The sequence below is a fragment of the Coenobita brevimanus genome, chromosome 51 (genome assembly GCF_032717465.1).
Source record: "Coenobita brevimanus isolate Jiangsu-jjx chromosome 51, ASM3271746v2, whole genome shotgun sequence".
In the NCBI taxonomy this organism is placed as follows: domain Eukaryota; kingdom Metazoa; phylum Arthropoda; class Malacostraca; order Decapoda; family Coenobitidae; genus Coenobita; species Coenobita brevimanus.
In genome coordinates, this window is record NC_137004.1 from 36,704,504 (window position 1) to 36,731,451 (window position 26,948).

Sequence of the window (26,948 nt, forward strand, 5' to 3'; positions counted from 1 at the left end):
GGGTAGGCACATAACAAAACAGTTATAAAGTTAGATGTGAGGTGCAAGACACAGTAGGATACAGTATGACCTCCTTTTTTGCAGCTTTCAATTATGTAATTCATAAAATAAATGACTGTCACTGGCCCCTTATTATCAGAATTCCATGACATCAGTTCAAAGTATCACAAATCCCTTCAGTGTAAACATGTTCCCCAGGTTACACAAATTTCGTCTTTTTTATACTTGTTTGGATGCTCAGTGTTTTTTCTATTACTACAAAATATGTAGGTGAGGATGCTCACTATCCACTCACTCGATGTTGTGATGCTCTCGGGTGTCTGCCCTTTCCTCTCCTCCATCCTTCTTTCCTTCCATCCTCTGTTGTCTTTCTTTCCTTCATTCTTTCCTCATCCTTCTGCCTATGGGTGACTTTACACTCCCTCTTCGGTCTTTCTTTCCTTCATTCTTTCCTCTTCCTTCTACCTGTGGGTGACTCTACACTGACTGGCATGCCAAATGGTTTCCTGTACACCAAGAAACCGTTTACTATGCTGGGTGGTAACCATATAATCAAATTTTGGCGCCTGGTGATTTAGTGGGTAATTACAGTGCTCCAATGGGATCGAGCTGGTGTAGGTTTATATCCAAAGGGTGGTTGGGGTTTATTGCTCACATAATGCCACTCAGGGATGAGTGAGGCTGGTCACTCTCATCTTAAATGTCAGGACCAATTTGCCTAACCCCGGGCTCCTATGCTCCTCATGGGGCAATGTAGGATTGGATGATGAATAAATGAATGTATGCAAAATACAGTATTGTTATAAGAGTTGCATGTAAAGAATATTACTAATGTACCCACCCACTTATCGCAAACACTGCACAAGATGGAAATAACTCCATCTTGAGCAGTATTTGTGATAACTGGGTGCATAAGAGATGAAGTGGTATCACAAGCAGACTGCAAAATAATGCTGAATTGTGTGTGCAATGTGTCATGGAGACCATGTAGAAACTGTCAGGTGAGAATGAATTGAAGCTGCTAGAGAGTCTCTTGAGTGTGTGGAGGAGCTCTGTTATCTGGAGGACAGGCTATGTGCTAGAGGTGGTTCAATAGTGAGTGGTTGGGGAAGTTCTGCAAGCTATTGCCTCTTCTGACATTGTGAGGACTCTCCCTCCGTGTGTTAGGAGTGTAATGCTGTGTGGTATGGAGACCTGGGCAGTAAAGGAAGAGGTTATACACAGGATCAAATGTACAGAAATGACAATAATTAGATGGATGAGTAGCACATTCTTGAATGCAAGGCCTGCAAGGGCTAGGCCTGCAGCTGGAGCTGAGAGGAAGTATGGGACTGAAATGTTTCAGTGTTGTGATAAGGGGAGGTAGATTGAGATGGTTTAGGTCTGTTGAGATGATGGATGATGACAACTGAGTGTCAAAGATGAGGGGTATGAAGATCAGGGGTACGGCTGCAAGAGACAGACTGAAAAAGGCCTTGGACAAGGTCATAGAGTGTGACCACAGAGAAAATGGACTGAACAGGGAGGCTGCCAGAGATCGAGTAGCATGGACAGCCACCATTAGGTGACCAAGGTTGATGCATGTAGGCATGCTGGTCTTTAAAAATGATAAAATAAAAAATGATTACAGTGTCTAAAACATGTATACCATATCTTTACTATTACTTTAAAGTACTGTGTTTATAGTACATGTGTTCAATGACTATATGTCCATATCAAAGTAAGTCCAATTCATGCAATTTTCCTTGCATTCCAGAACAGAACCCTTGCCTTACTCAAGTAGTATCTGTAACTGAAAAGCTGTCCTTCTTTCCAGGAAGCTTTTCTCCTACCTAATAAGAACAGATGGTGCAAAAAAGCTGTATACAAGTGCTTCAAGTGTATCATTCTCCGGTATTTGAAGGTAATACTGTATTACTGAATCATGTATCATCAGTTCCCTCATCACTCAATACTTCCTGAAGCATTCATCACTCTATGGTATCTTTTGTAATTAAGCCCATCCAAACAAAAAGTTTTGTCCTTTTTTTCTCAACAATACTATTCACTACTGAACTTTGAATTTGTACAAATGAAGTATTATACAATATTTACAGTACTCATTTTTGGTAATAGCAAAACTGGGAGTATTAGTACGGTATATCTCTTGGTTGGGCTATGTAATTATTCCGTCATGGATGATAAACAACAGTATTTCCAGCCATTTTAACTTGACATACAAGTTGATAATAGCAAACATCAATAAATGACGGAATTAGAAGGCTTGAACATACACCTACACTGTACAAACATGTGCCTCTTCAACTGTGTATGCTCAGTCAAATAGCCTTTGCCATAAATTAAAACATGGTGCATTCACTGGTATACCTAAAGTATTGTCTCAGAAGGGATGATGTGGAGCTTTACAAAGGTATGGGATTCAATCCATGAAAGCTCTGGTCTCGAGTATATTTTTCACGTACACTATCAATTTTGTCTTTCGAAATTTGACCTTATGCACTGTGGGCAATTAGAAAGCTTGGGATCAAGGAGTGGCTAGCTAGAGTGGTTACGGCAATGTAAGTGGGTGCTCCCACCCAGGTGAGAGTGAATGGGGAACTAAGTGATACATTTTTCATGAATGTTTGTATGAATCAGGGGCAGCCTTGGGCCCCTTATTGTTTGTCATGGTGCTTGCAGCTTTCTCACTTGACTTCAGAAATGGACTCCCATGGGAGATGTTTTATGCTGATGACTTGTTGTTGGCTGCAGAGAATGAGAGGGAGGCAGAGAAAAGATTTAAGAAATGGAGAGATGTAATGAGGCACAAGGGTATGACATAAATGCAGATAAAACAAGAGTGATGACAGCCATGGCTGGTGACAGTACTGTCGAAGCAAGAGGGAAAGTGGCCATATGCAGTTTGTCACAAAGGTGTGGGAAATAACTCCATCTTGTGCAGTGTTTGTGATAAGTGGGCACATATGGGACAGAGTAGTATTGAAGGTAGGCTGCAAAATAATGCGGTGTGTCAAGGAGAGTATGTAAAGATTGAGAGGTGTGAAAGAATTGATCTTACTGGAGAGTTTCTCATGTGTGTGGAGTTTTATTATTTGGGGAACATGTTATCTACTGGAGGTGGCGCTGAAGTTAGCCCTGTGCCTAGGGTAAGCCATGGTTGAAGGAAGTGTAGGGAGCTGTTGCCTCTCCAAATAATGAGAGGGTTCTCCCTCTGTGCTAAGGGATTCTTGTATACGGTATGTATTAGGAGTGAAATGGTGTACATTAGTGAAACCTAGGCAGTAAAGGAAGAGGATATGCATAGACTCAAGCACACAGAAATGACAATGATTATAAGGGTCAGTAGTGCACCTTTGAATGCGAGGCTCATATGCAGCATGTCTTAGAAGCGTCATGGAGTACAGTAGTGAAACTGGGCAGTAAAGGATGGGGATATGCATAGACTCAAACATACAGAAATGAAAATGATTAGGTGGATCAGTAGCGCATCTCTGAATGTAAGGCCTAGGGGGAGGCTAGGACTGCGATGGAGCACTTGAGTGGAAGGATAGGACTTGAATGTACTGGTGTTAGGATGAGGAGGAGTAAGTTGAGAAAGTCTGGGCAAGGTGAGAAGTGTGAATGTTGAGGGTAGAGTTGCAAGAGGCAAACCAAAAATGACCTGGGATGAGATCATCAAGTGTGAGCTCTGGGATAACTTACTAAATAGGGAGGCTGCCTGAGATTGTGCAGCATGGAAAGCTCCCATAGACCAAGGCTGACCATGCAAGCCTGCCAGAGCCTTTATAAAGATAAACGAATGATGAACACACTTTTTCCAGTTCCCACGAATCATTTTAGCACACATGAGGAGGTCTTACTGTACTGCAAATTTTTTTTTAATTTCAACTTTCTGTGATCCTCCACAGATGTAATTTCAGGTTTCATTTCTTAAACTGTAATTACATATATCTGATTCCAACCATTCAGTACATAGCATATTATAAACTTCTGCAAAGCTTCATACAGACTACAGAGAAGAATAAAGGAGTCTTACCATCATCATTTCACGCATTATCAACTTTTAGTAAAAATTGGCACCTCAAAGCACAAAGCAGACTACAGAAATTCTTTGGCCATCACCTAAATATTGTTATCACATTACTCTTATAGGCAACTCCCACTCTTTGATATCACTCATGATGATAGCCATCTGCTAATACATAAGTGCACAAACAAAACAAAACACACTTCTGTTATCTCTGCTGATGCAATTCTTGGTTACTTGCCATCTTCTTTAATCATGCAACCAAAATTAAATGAATTAGTAGTGAAGTAATTATATATCAATGCATCATGGAGAGGAAAATTTCTCTGAAAGATATAACCAAATTAATGGAAAAATATATGATTTAAAATGACTTTATTGAGTAAATATTAACTCTCTCATACACAAGGGCTCAGTAAGAAATCCAACCACTCACACTTTTTCGACTCAGGTTGCATCCAACCATATAGATTGTGGTATTTTTTCGCCACGATTTTCAGCTGTGTCATTCAACTTTCTCCCCTGCCCTTATTTATAACTGTATTGTTATGAAATTGCTACATTTTATAAATGAATAAATGATCTTCCTAATAAAAAAAAAAAAAAGATAAAACAAATTACCATATTTTATTGTTCACTCATTTATTCAATGCTGATTTCTCACAGATATATAAATATTTCATCAATGCTTGATGAGAGAAAGGTGTAGAGCATTCAATAAGCACTGACGAAATGTTTATATATCTCTAAAAAAATGGCACTGAATAAGTGAGTGAATGAAAAAATATGGTAATTTATTTTTTCTTTAATCTTCTCTCATTAGGAAGATCTTTTATTCATTTATAACAAGTGATAATTTCTTAACAATACAATTACAAATAAGGGCAGGGGAATTAAATGACTGGAAACATTTTACGATGTAATGCCAGCTGCTACTAGAGCGGCTGGGAGCGGTCAAAGACTGTAAGATATTTCTGTTCCGTACACCATAAAAATCTTTCTAATAGAGCCAGAAGTGTCATTTTCTTTATGAAAATTATTGCAAATAAATGCTCTACAACTTTCTGTCAACAAGCACTGACGAAATATTTACAGTATAAGTGTGAAAATCAGCATTGAGTAAATGAGTGAACAATAAAATAAGGTAATTTATTTTCTTTTTTCTTTTTTTTCATTCATTAGGAAGATCATTTATTCATTTAAAAAATATAGCAATTTCATAACAATACTGTTATAAAAAAGGGCAGTGGAGAATGCTGAATGGAAACATTTTCCAATGTCGTGCACATCGCTGAGTGAGGAGTGTGTGGCATGTAAGGTCTGGGCCAGCCCGTGAGGGTCATGCAGTATTCAGAAGCGGTTGGATGCAGGTTGCATCGAAAGAGTTCAAGAGGGTTAATAATCATAATGAACTGCATTAAACTATAAACAAATATGACAATTCATTCTCTTTGTTGCTGACCAAAAATACCTACAAACAAGACCAATTTTAGAACTGTCATGACAAAGCAAATCTGATATTCTCATGGCATTCTACCTATATTCCTGTAGAAGTAAGGCAGCACTGTAGATTAGTCAAGTGCATATCCCAAGCCATCTCTCATAGGACTAAGAGTAATATATGTATTAAGGAAGTTAAAGCTTTAGCAGATCAGACACTCAATCTCCCTACACAACATGTTATCCACAAGTGAGACTCCTTGCAGGGAATACCACTGACTACAACAATGAATTATGTCAGTTACTTGAGGATGTCTGTGATGAAGGATGATGCATTCAATACAGTACAATTTGTCTAAGATGATGTGTCATGTTGCAGTAAACATTCAATCAAAGAACTTTACTCCACAGGAAAAATATTTAATGTTTATGCAGATGTTTTTATAGCTAAGCTGCATAAATTCACATGTGTATATTTGTTTATAAATTTATATAAGGTGAGTTCATAAATATATAAACGAATATAAACTTAATGTAGTATTAGCAAACACTTTAACTCATCTACAATGGATGTTAATGCAAGGATTATCTTCACTAAACAAGCCATTACCACACCATTAAGAATGGCTGGTATGGAAAGAGCATATTTTTCCTGCCACTTGCTATATTGGACAATGGAGCTTTCACATACAGAGGTAAAACGAACACCTACACTATTATTTTTACTCAGAGTACTCTTAATAAATGCACTGTCAGGATATTGAAAAACTGACAAACTGCATATAAAATAATACACAGTTCATGCTTACCTGTTGCTAGAAATGTATAAACATGACAATTATATACTGTGAACAAAGCCTCGCATCTCACATACAGTATACAGACATTTTAAAAATTATGAGAAACTGACACAGAATATACACACACACATTTTGTAAAACTGACAGCATAAAATATTTAGAAACTGACAAACAACTGCAAACAAGGAACAGAAAACTCAAGCTCAACCAAAAAGTGTAGGTGCTCATTTGACCAAATGTAGAATGAAAGTGGGAAGCAGGAATGCGATAAACACAGCTTACCCTTGATGTCCTCCTCCTCTATGGTGGTGCTGGAGTCCGTGCTCTCCTTCACCTGAGATCCATCACCCTTTTTCGACGCCACGATGGAGCGACCTGAGGAGGTAGACCAAGTGGTAACTCTGAAAATTATGCCTGATTGCTCCCATCCTCCTACACTCCAGCACGCATTCGGCTATACTGCCAGATTGGCCCACACAATCAACAAATCTGCACCACAACCAAACAACTCAGCACACACAACAGGCAACTCAGCACAACAGGCAACTCAGCATAACTCATAACCAAATGCAACTTTAAATAGGCATAACTTTAACTTGGCACAACAAGAACTGGGCAAAATTTGAACTGGACACAACTTTCAATGTGGCACAAATCAATATACAGGTACTTGTAAATGTTCAATAAGGTACTCTGCATGACATTAAACATGACTATACCACAAGTCTCAGATGCCAGCAGAAACAGAACTACAGATTAAAATTTGGCCTTACTTGTTGCATGACTCCTTATAACATTTTGCTCCAATGGGGAAGGAAGAAAGGGCGATTGGGCAAATGCCTCCCAGCCAATGAGGCACTTCTTGGCCCATGAGTATGACATCTGATGCCTAAAACCTCTCAGTTTCATTGCTTAATTGGAGCATTCACAAACTCAGGAGTTGCCAGTGATCACCAAGTAATTTAAGTAGGAACACAGTCAACTACACGGCAAAATATTTTCTAAAATCCCTTCCACGATTTTTAGTGATGAAGAGTACATAAAATCATCAATACTGTAATCATTGGTTATTATACGAGTATTCTATATATGATTTACTATGCAAAATACTGCTGAACAGTTACTAGAATGCATAAAACAACAAGTGATCCATTAGCATTTATCACATTATATTAGAAGTCTTATTGCATGTGTAATTTGAAACACTTATCATACTGTTATCAATGAGACTGATGTTTCATCTGGCAAATGCTGAAGTGAATGTACCGACTATTTGTTATAAAAAATGGCACAATTTATGAAGGCGAAATCATGTGAAGACGAAGCTGCTGACTGAAATCACAAGTACTGACGTTTCCAGGAAGATGACAACAAAACTTGGCATGGATGTGTGCGTAAAATCTCCACCTGATTTCCATAAATATTTTGCAGCCAAGTGACTTCATGTTAGTTTTATATATAGACATACAGGGTATATGTCTGAAAGTTTTGTTTTATTAAAACTATATTAAAAGATATGACTGGAATGTAAGTAACCAGTTTTAACCTACAAAGAATATTTGTCCCGAGGTTTATACGGTTAGTTTAGTTAGTTTAGTGACTCCCCTCATCTTCATCATACTGAAGCTTCAGTAAGACCTCACTATAATGGACTTCAATAGACAGGAATTTGCTTTTTTCAGAATCGAGGAGCTATCAGACTAAATTCCTATATATCGGAAAAAGTCCGATAAAGCCAGAAGCAGTCTGGACTACTTGACCACTTCAGCTGTGTTCACCACAATAAGGTAAATAGAAGACATGCCTATCAGTGTAAAGTACAATATTATTATATATATTATACCATTTGATTACTGAGGTGAAGGTATTATACAGAATAGTACTGCAGTGGTGGTGAAAGCAGTTTAAAAACTGTTGGTGCGATCCGGACTAATGTCTGATATATTGGAAAAAGTCAGGGTTAGAAGGGGGAAGTCTGGATGTCGCTTTTATTGGCATATCGCTTTTTTCAGAATGGCTTTGGTCCCAATTAGTCCGTTACAATGAAGTCTTACTGTTCTTTTCCTCATTTTTGTGGGTACCTATGTTAATAAAATTATACTTATGAACGAACTGATAAAGGAAACACAAGACAATAGTTTAGTTGACTGCATTTTCATTTTTCAAATTAAGTTACCAGGTGAAGATTGGCAACTTTTGGGAGTTGTGAATGCTCCTATTTACAGATACAACAGCTACAGTATACTGGTGCCCTCAAAATGGCACTTTTATTTTCACTTATTTATACAAATTAATGGGTTTTGGGGATAGGAAGACCACAAGTACCAGCATTATACATCAAGAATATTGCCTTTTTATCAGCGTCAAAATGGGATGGATGATAGCTTCACAACATATGTTGCCAATGCCCACATGCCCCCCATTTATCATGTTATAAATAGTTGCTATCATGACTGTAAATACATTAACCAGTTACATGATGAAATCCTATTAATTCACCAATTATTTGGTGGAGTAACAAAGAAAACTGGAGGTGCAGTTACAGACAGTATTAACTTTCAAATCTTAATTGCATTCTTCTCTAAACCTTGTTTATGGTTGGTTGGCCCTTCTTCCACAGAACACCTCATTTATATATGTAAATATATATATATATATATATATATATATATATATATATATATATATATATATATATATATATATTTATACTGTATATATATATATATGTATATACTATATTATATTAATACAGGTATATACTGTATATATATATATGTATATACAGTGTTTTATATATATATATACAGGTATATGTATACAGTATATATACTCAACCCTCGAGTAACACGTGGTTGTGTAACACGTTTTTGTTCTAACGCACTCAGCATAATGAGACAAGTCATCTCAACATGCAGAAAAACTCGAGCCAAGTAACACATTTTTGTTCTAATGCACTCAGCATAATGAGACGAGTCATCTTAACACGCGGAAAAACTCAAGCTCATGAGGGAAGTCAGCTGGCCTGGTGAAAAAATTTGAAAGTCGCACACAATGATGTCACCCTCCAGACTTTGGGTACCTTTTCTGGGCACACTCAAGGCCATATGGCTTGACAAAAATTTATGGGTTTTGCAATTTCAGGTGACAAAATGGAACAAAAATGTATGCTAATCAGAAAATATAACTTTCATCCTTGTGTTCTCATAAGTCAGCTTTCAGTTCCACATTCTTCATTTGATATAGTGTTTCCTAACACATTTCCAATTGACTGAGCGTACAGTTATCATCAATCCTTTCTCGCCCCTCACCTCGTTGTACCCCAAACTCAAAATGGGATTCGCAGTTTTAGGGGAAGAAATGGAGCGAAATTGTTTGCTATTTAGAAAAAAAGACTTTCATCCATATATTCTCATAAGTTAGGTTCAGTTCTACATTCTTCGTTCAATTTCATGCTTCTCAACACATTTTGGACCAACTGAGCATATGATTATCAGTCCTTACTCAGGCCTCACCTAATTCTTCCCCACAATAATAATGAAACCTGCAGTTTTAAGGGATGAAATGGAATGAAAATGTTTGCTAATTAGAAAAAAACTTTCATCCATATGTTCTCGTAAGTTAGCATTCAGTTCCGCATTCTTCATTCGATTTTGTGCTTCCCAACACATTTCCGACTGACTGAGCATACTGCTATCAATCCTTTCTCACTCCTCCCTAGTTCTACCCCACACTCATAATGGATTTCACAGTGTTTGGAGACAAACTTGGACAAAAATGTTTGCTAAATAACTTTCATCCATGTGTCCTCGTAAGTTAGTGTTCAGTTCCACATTTTTCATTCAATTACGTGCCTTCCAACACATTTTGGACCAACTGAGCATACAGCTATCAAGTCCCTATTCATGTCTCACTGACTGTACTGCACAACCACATGGGTTTCACAGTTTTAGGAGACAAAACTGAACGAAAATGTTTGCTAGTCAGAAAAAAAAATTACTCCCATCCATGTGTTTCTGTAAGTTAGTGTTCAGTTTCATATTCTTTGTTCTTCTTCCTGATAGTCTGTTACATTTTTTCTGATTATTTCTGGATAGTAAAATAAACGTTTCATGCGAACTCTGTTTCCCCATTATTTTTAACTGTGTTCCACTGTGTCAACTCGTTTGACTCGTCAGGGTCGTGGCAAAAGGGCCTGCCCTAACCTCAGAGTTTAACTAAACCTAACCTAACCTAGCTTCACCCAAAGACATACTAATGATGACCTGCGTCATCATGCATTTGTCACTGCTGACGTCAGTATGATGACTTTGCCCGTCATCCGATGTAATCTCTAAAGAAATATTTGGAGAATCGTCATTTTTGTTGGATGACGGGCAAAAGTGGGCGGAGCTAAGTCTGCCACAGCTGGTGCGTGCATGCTCACTTGGTTTGCTTGGCTCAGTGTGGTGTGAGGTTCCTCACAGGTAGGATGTACACCTGTTGACCTCCCGCCAAACACTTATGCTCCTTTTTCTCACGGATATATGCGGCACTATTATTTAAGAAAATACAGCAAATGATGCATTACTGGAAAGGAAATTTATTCTGCTACATATTGAAGGAAAAAATATTATACTTCTTGAATAGTTTTTTTTGGCGAATATATTTTTAAAGGACAGTGTAAAACTTTAGCAAGTCAGCTAACTTCTATTCACTTATTTTGCATATTTTTTGTATATATTGTCTTTTTGGACAATGTATTACAGAGCAAAACTCTTCATCTTCAAAATGACACCAAAGTGGCCTTTCTATGATGAATAGTAACTTTCCTACGAGCGTGAGAAGTAAAATATCTCTACTCGACTGTTCTGAAAGCTCTCAAGCGAGAGTTACATGCACAGCCAGAATTTACACTCCTCCCTTGATGGGATAGGGTTAACTATACCTATAATTTAATCTAACCTAACTCAACCTAACTTAACCTAGCATCCAGCTGGGAAGTTGGGAAATGAAAACCACCTTTGAGTACATCAAGACAATCACATGTACTGCTTGAGGCACGTGATGATAAAAAGTGGGAAATTTTTCAGCAGGAAAAGGTAATTTACCATCCTGAAAAGTCAGAACAATACAGAAAACAAACTGGAGGAACATGAATTGAATTGGTAAGGTCCTTGGTAAGGTCCTTCTACTGCATATGGCTAAAATGCTCAGTCTGTCCGAAAATGTTGGGAAGCACGACATCGAATGAAGAATATGAAACTGAGTCCTAACTCATGAGAGCACATGGACGATAGAGTAACCTTTTTCTTGTTAGCAAACATTTTCATTCCACATCATTCCTCAAAACTGCCAGGCCAATAAATTTTCGTCAAATCATACAACCTGATGTCTCTCCCGAAGGCCATATGATAGGAGAAAAGATGAAACTTTGACAACAACACTGGGGGTGGAGGATGGGGGGAGAGCACCGGGGAGCAACATATCTACAACACAAGGGTACCTAGCCCAACTCTTGTTTTGTTAATGCTATTTTTAATGCCACTGATGTTTTGTTTTTCATTTTCGTTTTTGAAGGTTCCAACATGCTTCCATGTGTCGGCCTTGGTCACCCAGTGGCGGCTCTCCATGATGCACGATCTATTGCAGCCTCCCTGTTCAGTCCCTAAACCCTGAGGTCACACTTAATGACCTCATTCCACGTCTTTCTTGGCCTACCCCTCACAACCCCACCCCCAATATTAACACTTCTCACCTTCTGCACCCAGTTATCATCCCCCATCCTCTCCACATGCCCAAACCATCTCATTCTACCTCTCCTCATCACAACACCAATACACTCCAGTCCCATCCTACCTCTCAACTCTTCCATCATAATTACAGTTGTTATACAGTATCTCTTTCAGTGTTTTACCTGACGGTGGGTATAAGTGGGGGTACTGGTAATTTACGTGAGGTAAGGCGGTAAGAAAGGGTAAAAGTGAGAGTTTTGGAAAGTTGCCAAAACACATTGTACCATTCATACATAATCATGTTGTTTGGGTGGCGAGGACTTCAGTACCACAGTCCTTATCCAGTCCTTATTGCCTGCAGTACTCGAGGATTATTTGTATACATGCAGTATGTATATATCATCATCATCATCAGCTGTTTGAGTGTCCATTGCAGGATGATACAGCCTATGTATCTCTACCAAGTGGCTTAGGCTGTCTGGTAGAGATTGTATGTAGAGTGAGAAGAGCTTGTAAGTGTGACTGTAATGTTGGAGTGGCTTTGGATGTGTGTATAGTCTGTGAACCAAGTGTAATTGGCTCGTGCAAGCCAACTGGGTGCAAGCATACTTTATAGTATGTGACACTGGTTCAACCACAGCACCCCTTATGTCCGCCAAAGCAGTACATGGCCGGAAGAAGTCTCCCAAAGTTTATTAAATACCCGGCGGGGCGCGAACCCTCATTCTCCCATGTATAAAAACGCACTCTACCACTGTACCACGAAGGCTTCATATATATATATATGTATATATATATATATATATATATATATATATATATATATATATATAGAGTATATATATATATATATGCATACAGTAAGACCTCACTATAACGGACTAATTGGGGCCCAAACCATTCCAAAAAATGCGAAATTCCAATAAAAGTAACATCCGGACTTCCCCCTCTAATCCGGACTTTTCAGATATATCAGACATTAGTCCGGAGTGCACGAACGGTTTTGAAACTGTTTTGACTACCATTGTGGTTCTGTACTGTGTTATAACTTCACTACACTCAACCCCCTGCTTTCGCGCCTAATTAGTCACAGAAAACGGGCGTGATAGCTGAATACGCGATAGCTGAACTGAACAATCAATGGGAAAATTTCTAATTGTTTTTTATGTGGCCCATTTTTCTAACTTTTAACCACTTTATGCCCATGATTTCCTGCCAATCTCTCCTCCAACATGAAGTAAAACATTATTATATTAATAATACTAGTATAATGAATATATAAACAACATAAAAGGCCATCAAACTTTTATAATGATTAAGGCTTGGGTGGTTTGATGCGTTCCGAGGCTTGGGAGTGGCTTAATTGTCGTCAGATCTCTTTAGCTGTCTCCATGATATCTTAGTGTCCATAGCTAAAGGGGGTATCACACGGTACATCGTATCAGGAACGGCCGAGGAAGATTTAAGTGGAACAAAACTTGCACGCTATCACACACGTTCCTCATACTGTTGCCAGAGCCCCGTCTCAGTTGTAAACACGTGATTACTTTATCGACATCACAGTTTTCTCGGCATAGGAAATATTAACTCTTTATAAGGGTTTCAAAATGATTGATATTTATTCTAAAATACAGTATTAATAAGTATTCAGTGTTAGGCTAAATTTCAATGCTGTAGTACATTATATTCTTTCGAGTCGAATGGGCTCTGTTCACACTGTTTTACCCGTCGTACCCTCGGTGGCAGGAATCCATTCAGATGCATTCCAAATGACCGTGGTATCGTCGGCAATTTTACCTCGTTACCATTCTGATTAACCATCGTATCCTCAGCAAACCTCGTATGAAGTGCCGTGTGAATAAGTTTTGCTTAGCCTGTCTTCAAACTCGACGCGTTATAGCGGTCTTGGGGTGCGTGATAGCATATATGGTTGTGCATTTGATGTGTGCGTGATAGCAGATAAATGTGATAGCTGAACGCGCGATAGCAGGGGGTTGAGTGTCCATTAATCAAATGGTATAATATATATAAAAATACTGTACTGTACACTGATAAACATGTCATTTATTTACCTTATTGTGGTGAACATAGCTGAAGTGGTCGGGCAGTATGGACTGCTTCTGGCTTTATCGGACTTTTTCCGATATATTTAGGAATTTAGTCTGGTAGCTCCTCGAGTCCGATAAAAGTGAATTCCAGTCTACTGAAGTCCGTTACATATAGGTTTTACTGTATATATATATAAATACTGTATATATATACACAGTGCCCTCACACAGTGAATGAATTCAGAGTAAACGATATGCCTAGTGAACGAGCAGGGGGTAATCAGGTCCACAAAAAACCATAATGAACGAGTTGAACCCTGCGTGAACAAAATCGGAGAAAAGAGTAGGCCATAACTGCCGTCTCCCATATTGGACGACCCCCCCCCCCCAGTAGATGCTGCACAAGAGGCCAGATCTAATCAATCTGTTGTGCAGAATCCAATGGAAGACAAAGATTTCCCTATGTCAAAGATCAGTAAAATTCTAGTGGCAGTGGATGTTTTGAGAGAAGATGTCAAGGCAAATGAAACCAGTTACATTAGGACACAGGAAGTGGTCAGTGAAGTAGAAACCACTTCTCGTTATTACATTAAAAGGCACAATAAGGAAGTCAACATAAGATTACAAACACTCATCACTCGCTACTACCGAACTAAAGAACAACATGAGCCAGTTGCCTCTACATTGTCTGCTACACACTACACTTCTTGGTGAAGATGATGATGATGTGAGGTCAGTGGTGTCATCTTTGGACTCTGAAGGTTTTATGGGAGAGGTGAATGAGGTAAAGGCACGTGGAGAAGTGGTTCAGTCAAGTAATGAGGGCAGGGGTGATGGGAACAAGGGAGTGAAAGGTGATGTGGAAGGGTTACCCTAAGTGTATCTCCCTGCCTCAGAACCATCTGTATTCAAGCCAATCAGAACTGCCATCTGCTCCACTTAAGATAAATAACTACCTATCTATCTATCTATTGCCAGATGCCTCAATCCCATTTGGGGTGGCCACAAACAAATCGTCTCCACGTCGTCCTGTCCCCCGCCATTTCACTGCCCTGCTCCCAACTCTCACCTCTCTCATATACCTCTCCACCCCATCCCTCCATCTCATCCTCAGCCTCCCCCTCCCTCTTCCCCCCTCCATCTCACTCACATACTGTACACTCTCTTCATCAGCCTTTTACCCTCCATCCTCTCCACATGGCCAAACCACCTCAGTGTGTTCCTCATAACACTTCCTATCACATCCACATCCACACCACAACGCTCCTTTATGTCCTCATTCGTCAGCCTGTCTCTCCATGTGACTCCACAGGCTCCTCTTAAATAACTCATTTCCACTGCTCTCACTCTTGACTTATGTCCTTCCAACAATGTCCAAGCTTCACTTCCATACGTTAGAGTTGGTATCACAATACTGTCATGTAGTAACTTTTTCACTTCCATGCTCACTTCCCTGTCTCTTATCATTGCATTCAAAGAACCAACAACCTTTCTTCCCTGCTGTACCCTTTCAAGCACTTCACCCTCCAAATCTCCATCCTTACTCATCACACTACCCAAGTACTTAAACATATTCACATTTTCCAATTCCTCACCATCCAACCTCGCTGTACATTCCCTGACTTCACCTCTCTCAAAGACCATCACTTTACTCTTCCCTACATTCACCTTTAGATTCCGTTTCTTGCATACTATGTGTTTTATATTTCATATATCTGTAGTGTAAATGTTTGAAATGTGCCCTTTTGTACATCTCTATGGCTCAAAAAGTGGACTTTGAGGAAGCAGTGCCGCCCATGTGCTATTTTTCCCATAAGATATTTTGTTCACAGTGAACGAATTCGCATTGAACGAGCTCGTCTGCTGCCCATAAACTCATTCACTGTTTGAGGGCACTGTATATATATATATATATATATATATATATATATATATATATATATATATATATATATATATATATATATATATATATATATATATATATATATATATATATATATATATATATATATATATATATATATATATATATATATATATATATATATATATATATATATATATATATATATATATATATATATATATATATATATATATATATATATATATATATATATATATATATATATATATATATATATATATATATATATATATATATATATATATATATATATATATGTGTATATATATATGTGTATATATATATATGTGTATATATATATGTGTATATATATATATATGTATATATATATATATATATATATATATATATATATATATATATATATATATATATATATATATATATATATATATATATATATATATATATATATATATATATATATATATATATATATATATACCACATGCTTGCACTAGAAAACTATAAACTTCATGACACAATAGTTTTCATGATTTTGTGATCAGGTAAAATTGGCACAGTAAATGTTAACTATCATTAACAAATGAACTATGGTAACACAAATGCTGAAGAACTGAGGGGGCAGTTCAGGTTAAAAAATAAAAAATAAAAATAACTCCTTTATATTCATGTAGCCATTATAAATATTTTATCATGACAAATAATTTGTCATAAACTAAAAATCCAGACATTTATTGCAGCTATAATATGACTGTCCATTGGGTTTAGATTCTACAGTACTGTAATAACAATATAGTACAGGTATGTCCAAATTCCAACCTGGTCGGAGCTGTGGTGGATGAAGAAAGCCTGTTATGTAACACTGTTTCCTCCCCCCCCTCAACTCAATTAAACTTTGGTTACTGGAGCAGTCGTGCATAATTCCAACTAAAATTCAAACTTATTTCTTCACATCAAGCCCCTTTTTACCTGTTATATGCTAAATATTGGACTAATGTAGCAGAGATGTTCCCTGATGATATCTATGCGTAGGGGTAACATTGGTGTGTCACAGCTCAGTTCTGCCAAGTTCTTCAACACACAGTAGATGCAACTGCAACTCCTCAACTGAAGTCACCCATTATTATGATAAGATGTTCCTAAGGTTGTTGTATTAACTGCTGATATGGAAACTGAATAATGTATGTTGTGGGCAACTACTGTGATTATATCTAGTTACTGTTTCATATGCACTGGAGAAGAAAAATCTACAATTTATAAACAAGACAGAAAATTGACAGAGTTAAAGGAAACTTTTATGAAAGAATTAGTATGAATAAGAGGGCAAATATATGGGGAAATTAGTGGGGAGAGCATTGCAGAAATGAGAGTGACATGTGAAATATTAGCAGAAGTAAAAATCTGTACCTTACAAGATGGATGATACAGTATTATAAAACATAATGACAGAATGAAAGACTACAGTGCTAACTGAAATGATGAGCTTAGAGATAAGTTCAACTCTTGAGACATTCTGAAGTTCCTGTTTGCCTGGGTAACAACCCAAAGGAAAATCCTAATATTCTAAATAACTGAGCTGAATGAAATGCATGTGGATGTAATGTGCCTGAAGTCCCAGGTAACTTGCCCACAAAAGCAAACAACAACCTATAGCAAAAACAGGATATCCTATACAGTTATACAACCTCATTTATTTAAAATCACTATGAACAATGACGGTTACCACTTATCAAGTAAGGTGCTCAAATGATACAAATATCAATAAAAGCTGCAATTCAGTATTTCACTGCATTTTCTGGTTAATCACATGCATACTTTGAATAATGCTACATATTAACTATCCACATAATGCTGATGAGAATGGGTAAGAAATTGGGCAAATTATAATACATGACAAGCTAGGCTTGGTTGGGGATATATCCTGCATTATTCTCACAGCAGAAACCCTAGTACTGCATGAGACAACCAAATGGTAAAATATACTGGAATATTGTCTCATTAGTCATTTGTGTATATCAATCTAGAAAAACACTCTATGTCTTAGAATAGCAATCAGGTTAAGAGCAGAAATTAAAAAAATTACCTATAGGGTCTAATAAAAACCCAGGGTTTCAAACCGTACAGTAAATCACAATGCACACACACAGACACATGCAGCAATTAAAGCAGGAAATTTCTCATGCAAGATATTGTTCCACCAAGTCTCTCAAAGCCTACACCAGACTGGAACAGCCATGATTTTTTTAATGGTGGTAAACCATAAGAACCCCTGAATATATCCCTTTTCATAAATATGGACCTACAGTAGACTGCCTGCCAATAAAGTTTAAAGTACCCTGTGTTTTCTCACTAGCCTGGCAAAGTACACTCTTCATACACAAACATGTATATGGTGTGGAACCATCAATGGCCTTTTTATTTGCTATGGCTTCTCAGTTATCAGCACCTGATTGTACAATTAAAGTAATATCATGCTGGATATTATGTTCTAAACAGAATATGGTGTACACATTATAGACAAAAAGCATAAGATTCTCATGACTCTATTATTACACAGTAGATATGCATTATACACACTAACAAACTTCTACAGGTGAATGAACATTTCATTTTTTCAAAAGTGCTTAGATAAACTCATCTACTGCTTGATGCTACTGTATATTCTTATGAGGTAATCTACAATTACTAGAACAAAAATAACTTAAAACAGTCTAAAACAAATGCTGTTTTTCATTCCATCCTGATTTACCTTGTACAAACTCTTTCACTATATTCTGTTGGTCTCTTTCTCCATCTATTCATCCATATTACTGTTGTGACCCCATCTAACAAGAGATACTCATCAACCCTAAATTCCCAGCATGAAGGAACACTCCTACACCACACTATCAAAACCTCTGATTTGTAATTATCATTTACTTTTCGTATGTCTCCCGAAGCACTATGACTGCAAAACATTTCTGTCAAACATCACTTGCACTTTTGAGTCAATCTTGTAGTGTTATATCAGAATTATATCACAACACTATACAACCAATGTAGATCAAGAGTTGATATCTGTGATTATGTATTACAGTAATCCCTCGATCATCCAACATAACAGAGCCAAAGGCATGTCCGGTAGTGGCTCCGTCCAGATAGTGGACTTCTTCCCTGGCCCCCATTCGTACATAACCTAACTTGGAAGCCAGTGTAAAAGGCTACTGCACTACGTTGTTCAGCACTTGTTCCTGTTGTTTAACACTACTCTATCTGGTTAAGCAGACCTATAAACCACAGCCAAGCAATTACCATGGTAAAGCAGACCCATCAACCACAAACAAGCAATCACCACTGCAGGGCCATACCCTGTAGTGACATGAAAAAAACATGAGAAAACCATCTACACAAGAAAAATGCAATGGGCACACAAAATATTAGGGCAAAATATAATAAAATCATGATAAAATACAAAAAAATCATGGTACAGTAAACTAGAATAAAATCAACATAAACACCCACAGTTTCTTACTGGGCATCATGCTGAATAACCTGCTACCTCCTCGACTCTGACTGTTGTACTGCTGCTGGCAAAGCTGCTGCACGGCACAGTACGTCCCTTGTAGGCTAGTGGCATAGTCCGAAGAGCTTAGCCTGAGTCAAAGTCAAGGAGGATCTCCACCAGTTGGCCCAAGGGAGCAGCTGTGGGACGTGGTGATGGACTGCCTACTTAAGGTGACTCTGAAGAAAGCTGCAAACTCACATCCAGGGAAGACACAATGGCTTACGATGTGCTAGGTTGAGGCTCTGTCGTTGAAGGTGTGGTTTGACACTGAGGTGGTGATAAAGCAGAGGTGGACTGGGTGGGGGTCAGAGGCCTGAAAAAGGAGTCGATCTTGGACTGGCGATAGGAGTGATGATTCAGGCATCGGATGACACTCTCCTGCACAGAATGCAGATCCTTCACAAGGCAAAGAGGCACCATCTCTCTGTCACATTCCGTGTGCTTGGCATACTCAAGCACCTGCTCAAGATGTGCCTGGAATGTCCTCAGGCAGGGGATGGCTGGAGTACTGCACTTCTCCGGGTCGTCCGCATCGTCCTTGTCATCCTCTTCTGGCAAGGGAAGCAGCAACAGAAGTGGCAATCTCGAAATCGGACATAACCCAATAGCTGGGATTGCCCCCATCGTCATCTAACCACTACAGCACATCATCGACACCCACAACTTTGCCTGCATTATGAAGACGAGTGTGGAAGTCATTTGCTTCAAGACCAGAAAGTCGTGTCTGCTCTCGTGTCCCTGAAGGAGACAAGACCAACCACTATCGAAGGTTTTCTTGGAGACTTCCTTCCATGCACTCGCCCAGTTGTCCACAGGAGACTTAAGGTTGTAGTGCTACAAGTTTTCCAGTGTCCTCTGCCCTCGCAAGTCCAGTCCCTGACTCTGCTCATCCTTGTCCTAAAGAATAACCATCACATTGTCGAGGAACCTCTGTCGGTACAGTCTCTTCATGGCCACGATCACACCCAGGTCCATTAGTTGAATCAAAGCAGTGGTATTAGATGGCAAAAACATCTACCTAATGCGACCATCATTTGCAACCAATTCTTTCTTGGAGGGATAAGCAAGGGCATTGTCCTGGAGAAGAAGAGCTTTCACCTTGCCACGAGGGATTCCAAGTTCCTACGTTTGATAACGGATGATCTCCATGATGAAATATCTGTGGAACCAATCTGTGAAGATCTTGCAGGTAAACTAGGTGTTCACAGAATGGTACCACACAACGGGAAGGACATCCAATAGCCCATGGAGGCAACAGGGCTATTTTGCATGCCCAACAATAACAGGTTTCAGCTGGCGCGACCCAAACATTAGCTGTGCCCAAAACAGATACCCGTTGTTTAGACAACTTGTGGCCAGGCACACACTTCTCCTTCTCATCTACCAGAATGTTGGTGGGCACTGAGCAGTAGAAGAGGCCACTTTCTTCAGCATTATAGACTTGACCAAGAATGAGACCCTCCTTCTCAATGAAGCCTAACAAACTTTGCCAAAATTCCTCCACTCCCTCCTCACTAGCGTCCAAAGCTTAGCCATGGGTCTTATGATTGGTAAGGCCATGTCAAAGCTGAACCTGAATAACCAACCTTCAGATGCCTTGAAGTCTGGGATGTTGTGAAGGCGGGCAAATTTCTCAGCGGCAACCTTCAACTCAGTGCACCTCATTAGCATGCCTGCAGCCCATTGTTGTCGGTACCAGATAAATGAAGAACAGTCGACTTCGGCATGCCAGGGCAAATTCATAGTCTTCTGTTCGATATTACATCTGTTCTTCTGGCCAAAGTCTGCCATGTACTGGGTGAGTTTGTCAAGGGCTTTCCTGATGTTGTGTAGGGTTGAGAGGGCCAGGTCTTACTCCTTAAGAATGCAGATGCCGGAAGTGGAAAATCCCGCATCAGTATTACTCTGGATCTCCTGCTTCTTCTCCAGAGTCAGCACTACCCTCTTCCTTTTCCCTTGTGGAGGAGCCATCATCACACACTCTAGGAAGAGGCATGCAAATAATTGCAGCCTGAAGCAGGTAGGGAATCACCACGAATGCAAACACATGCGCGCCATAACAATGGTCCTGGAAGAGCTGTTTACTACACTAGCGATGCTCGGGAACTGAGAGTGAGCGAGGAAGGTCTCTGGCAGACATAGGATAAACTAACAAGTCCGACATGATGGCGCCACCGGGCTACTCTTGCTCATCTGGGCAGAGAAATTTTTATGTGACCATAATTTTGAAACAGACACAGGCATTTTGTCCGGATAGTGGGAAAAAATGTACAAATAATGGTTTGGAACAGCCAGATCACAGTGTACGGGTAATGAATGGTCCAGGTAGTGGCCATCCAAATAATCGAGAGATTACTGTGGTGATACTTAAATGAATTCCTTAAATCTCTCAAACCTATTTCGTGACTATTTTTTTGTTAGGCTGACCAATATTTTTGTGTCTTTCACAGTTAACTTGTGCCCTGCTAGCTTCCTCAATACAATGATTCCAATTTTATTCTCTTCTTGCTACTGTTAGATGACTGTGTTCACCTCAAGAGAAACACCTACTAGTGGAGGAGTCAGAAACAGCCTCCTTTAACCCCTGAATCCAGGTGGTGTTCTTTTCAGCTTATTCTTGCTGCTATCACTCAAGTTCAGAATGGCCTCTCATAATCAAAGGGTTTATTTAAGGCTGTACCTAACTACTCCATTTTGAAAGGTATATCCTTAATTATATAAACAAAACAGATGGCAAAAATGAAGTGAAAAAGACATCCCCACCTGAGTGGATTACCCCACCCAAAATAAAAGGTCTTCCTAAGCTGAACATTATTGTCAGACAGCAGCAGTACTGGAATATATAAGATGCCATCATACTAAAATGGCTAAGCTAGAGCTGGTTATTAATAAAATGATGTCAAAGACCAAAAACTGCACACACAGTGCACAATGAGGAACTACTGTGATGATAATGATGAAAAAAATGTTTTGGTCTGGTCCAGAAAATACAATGAGATTAATAAACTTCATATTACACAGAAGGGATCAAGTAATGCATGTGTTTAATCTTGTCACCTAACATTTTATACTACCGGTCACTTTCTACCATACTGCACTCTAGGGCCAAACAAATCAACCATCCTATTTTCTTTCCTCTATTTCCTAGTATGGCATTACATTCTCTCATACTGTTCATTTCCAACTTACAAAAAAAGTGATATCACTGTAACACTGTAAGTTTCAGAGCAAATTTCATTTCCACCTAAACACCATAATTTCACAGTTCAAAACTGCCACTCAACACTGCTGGTTTTCCCAATATAACTCAATACTGCTAGTTATCCCTATCAGACTATGCTTATGGCTTTGGTATAGCCAGGCATATCTGCTTGCCCTTCCAACTTTAATTCTTCTTCTTCTTCTTATTTTTTTAACTCTGCCAAACTGCTCCTTTAAACAGTATTACTAACATTATTAGAAATTCAACAGTCTGAATGCTGATGACACAATGCAGTGACACTTTCCAGTACCTCAACAAAATGATATACTGTACCCAACAATCTGAATCCACTACTGATTAAGCTTTTTCTTCAAACAAACTCTGCAGACAGCTGAATCTTTCATACCACCGTAACACATGCTACCCATTGATATGACACCATTATTTAAACTAAAACCTCAAACTCCCAGAACCAGCACATTTTTTAGGACCTTAACCTGGAACATGAACTTCCAAAACTTTTACCAGTCCCTATCTTGACTGGGATTTACACTTGTGCAGCAATAACAATAATAAATCCACCATCAGAGCTAAATAATTATGTAAAAAAAATATTTTCTCTCCTGGGATCCATTAAAGCCACAGATCAGTTGAGAGAGGTACACCCAACTTACTCTCCTCTAGAGATATATAGAGTACTGAACTGAATACCAGTCTAAACAGAACAGGAGCATACACAGCAGTGCCAATTCCTCCAGCTGAGGGTTTCACTGAGTGTCTCAAAGTAGTCCAAAGTAGCAGGGTGCAAGTATTTTGTGTTAACATGCTACTATCTATCTATCTATCTATTGCCAGACGCCTCAATCCCGTTTGGGGTGGCTACTATTATGCTAATGTTTGGTGATAAAAGTATCGTATTAACTATCATACTGCAAAATTATATTAATATAATACCATTACACAGGGTTATCCGGTACTTTGGGGCCCCAGAATATTGCCAGTATATTAATTTTTAACCAATGGTTAGCTTGTGGTAGGAGGGGGTGCTCACCATCCACTCACTCGATGTAGTGCTGCTCTCGGGTATCTGCCCTTTCCTCTCCATCCTTCTTTCCTTCCATTCTCTTCTGTCTTTCTTTCCTTCATTCTTTCTTTATCCTTCTGCCTACAAGTAACTTTACACTCCCTCTTCTGTCTTTCTTTCCTTCATTCTTTCCACTTCCTTCAGCCTGTGGGTGACTCTACACTGAGTGACAAGCCAAATGGTTTCCTGTGCAGCAGGAAACCATTTACTACGCTGGGTGGTAACCATATAACCAAATTTTGATGCCTAGTGGTTTAGTGGGTAATTATTGCGCTCCAATCGGATTGAGCCGGTGAAGGTTTATATCCAAGGGATGGTTAGGGTTGATTGCTCATATAATGCCACTCAGGGATGAGTGAGGCTGGTCACTCTCATTTTAAATGTTGGGACCAACTGTCTTGCCCCGGGCTCCTACACTCCTCATGGGGCAATGTAGGATTGGATGATGGATGGATGAATGGATTTAAATGATGTTCTGTTCTTGCAAACTCTGTCAATGTCAGTCTTAGAATGTATTTGAGAAATTCCCTGAAATTTGATTTTAACGAGACTTAAACTGGAAACAAAATACAGCTCTCTCACTAGTGTGACACTGAGTGGGCATCAGTTGGGCAACTGCACTGATCCTGTTATCATTCCATACTCTATAAATGACTGTGTAACCTTTATTCCCTTGATTTAATTCAAGATTTTTTTTTAGTTCTGGGGACATCTTGAGGGAAAGGAATCTGAAAACATGCCTTGCATATCTCAATAACTAAAAGAAAACACAATGAGGGAAAATGTCGCCATTCCAGAGGATAAATTGAACTGAAAAGTTGCTACTTTAGAACACAAGGCCTAATACCTGTAAAAGAAGATAACCTAAGCCTAACACCTGTAAATAACTCACTAAAACCAAAAAAATTAAATCTGAAAATCGTCAAATATAAGTCTGGAAAAAGTCAAACTTAGTAAATTGTACCCTAAAATGATAATGTTCACCCCACCTATGGCTAAAACACATTAATCTAAATCTAAAAACAGTTTATAAATCAACCTAAACACACAATTTTAGTCTAAAATATAATCAAAACCAGTAAAAAAAAATAAAAATAAAAACCCATCGTTAAACCAGGGTTTGGCCATCGTTAGGCAGGGTAGGGTGGTATTTCTACCCCACCCTCGTTAAGCCAGGGTATCGCATCTAGAGGAATTGTATATCAAGGTATAACTATTACAACTGTAAGTGCCAAATTTAATTTAAACTGATTCAATAAAAATGAAAATATTTAAATTCTGAGGCTTCAGAGTGATGAATCACACTGTATAGGTAGGCATTTGTTTTCTTGAGTACAGTGCCCCCAAGCAACGTGGTTAATGGGTCTGGACATTTCGCTGTGCAAATGGAAAACGTGTACAATCTGGTCTTACTATATGACTTCTCATTATGTGATATATCTGTCTATCTATCTACCTATTGTTAGACGCCTTAATCCCTTAAGGGGTGGCCACAAACAAATTGCCTCCATTTCGCCCTGTCCAGCGCCATTTCACTGCCCTGCTCCCAGCTCACACACCCCCTCTCTCATATGCCTCTCCACTCCATCCATCCACCTCATCCTAGGGCTCCACCTTCCTCTCCCCCCCTCCACCTCACTCACACACACTCTCCTCGCTAGTCTCTTGCTCTCCATTCTCTCCGTATGGGCAAACCACCTCACTGTATTTCTCCAAACGCTTTCTATCACATTCACATCCACACCACAATGCTCCTTCACTACCTCATTTTTCAATCTCTCTCTCCATGTGACTCCACATGTTCCTCTCAAATAATTCATTTCCACTGCTGTCACTCTTGACTTGTATCCCTCCAACAAGGTCCAAGCTTCACTTCCATACATTAGAGATGGTATCATAACACTGTTATGCAGAGACTTTTTTACTTCCAAGCCCATTTCCCTGTTTCTTATCACTGCTTCCAAAGAGCTACCAACCTTTCTTCCTTTTTGTACCCTTTCAAGCATTTCACCCTCTAAACTTCCATCCTTACTCATCACACTACCCAAGTTCTTAAATGCACTCATATTTTCCATTTCCTCCTCATCCAGCCTCACTGTACATTCAGTGATTTCACCTCTCTTGAAGACCATAACTTTGCACTTCCCTACATCCACCTTTAGATTCCGTTTCTTACACATTCTCCCAAACTCATTCACCAAGCCTTGCAGCTACCCTTCATCTTCAATTAACAACACAGTATCATCTGCAAACAACAGCACAGGGAGTTTCCAAACACTACCCTCTCTCATAAGGGCCACTCCAGCATCCCTTCCTTGTATCTCTTTTATAACCTCATCCATTTCAAGAGTGAACAATCACAGAGACATGAAATATGCCTGTTTCAATCCAACATTCAAACAGAAAAATTCACTCAGTTCACTGTCCACACACACTGCAGCCATAGCACCCTCACACATACTCTTCATGGCAATCATCACTAGAATGATAAAGACAGAATTATGTTCTTTTTCATAATAACATTTAATAATTGGCTGCAATTTCACCAGAACGATAATTTTGATGACTGCCTCCAAGAATCTAGTACAGATACGGTGATGAACACAAGCCAACAGTCAGCTGTCAGAGCAAAGATGGCTGCCCAGTGTTTACATGGGCAGAACCCCCATCTCTGGTCTATGCAGAAGGCAGCCTTTGAGCCAACCTTTTGATTCCTGTTCACCCATTTTGCTCGCATGTCCAGCACCAGCACCTGTGAATGTCTCCCTCTCGCCCTTTGAGTTACCTGGCCTTCTTGCTTACAAATGGTCCATGCAACATTATCACCAACACCAAGTGACACTGCCAGTATGAAAAAAATATTCCTGTGTGCAAGTTTAAGAGGAGAGAAAACTTTTGTGTGTGAAAAAAGTGAAACTCTGTAAACTTGGAAATCATTCCCCAGGGGAAAAGTGAGGTGCTACTGATGTTGCTGAGGACAAGACTAAAAGAACAAGGCATAGCCTTTCCCTTGAGGTAAATCAGACATTATTAAGTGCCATAAGGAGGGCAAGGACTCAGAAAGATTGACAATGCCCTAAAACTGCCCCAGTCCACAGTCTAGGCAGTCATAAAGAAATCTGAGGCAATAATCATGGTGTCGCAGAACGTGTCTTCCCTCACAGCAAAATGTCCATCTAGTGCAAGGAAGCCTAT

General features: G+C 39.0%; 1 protein-coding gene across 8 annotated transcripts in view; it reads right to left on the reverse strand.

Annotated features, from left to right (window-relative positions):
* CaMKII (Calcium/calmodulin-dependent protein kinase II) overlaps positions 1–26,948 on the reverse strand; it is a 491,893-nt gene that overhangs the window by 126,556 nt on the left and 338,389 nt on the right. For all 8 annotated transcript variants that reach the window (XM_080272799.1, XM_080272794.1, XM_080272798.1 and 5 more), the window contains exon 12: positions 6,550–6,642. In XM_080272799.1, the coding sequence (XP_080128925.1) occupies positions 6,550–6,642 (93 nt within the window). The remainder of the gene's footprint in view (positions 1–6,549; positions 6,643–26,948) is intronic.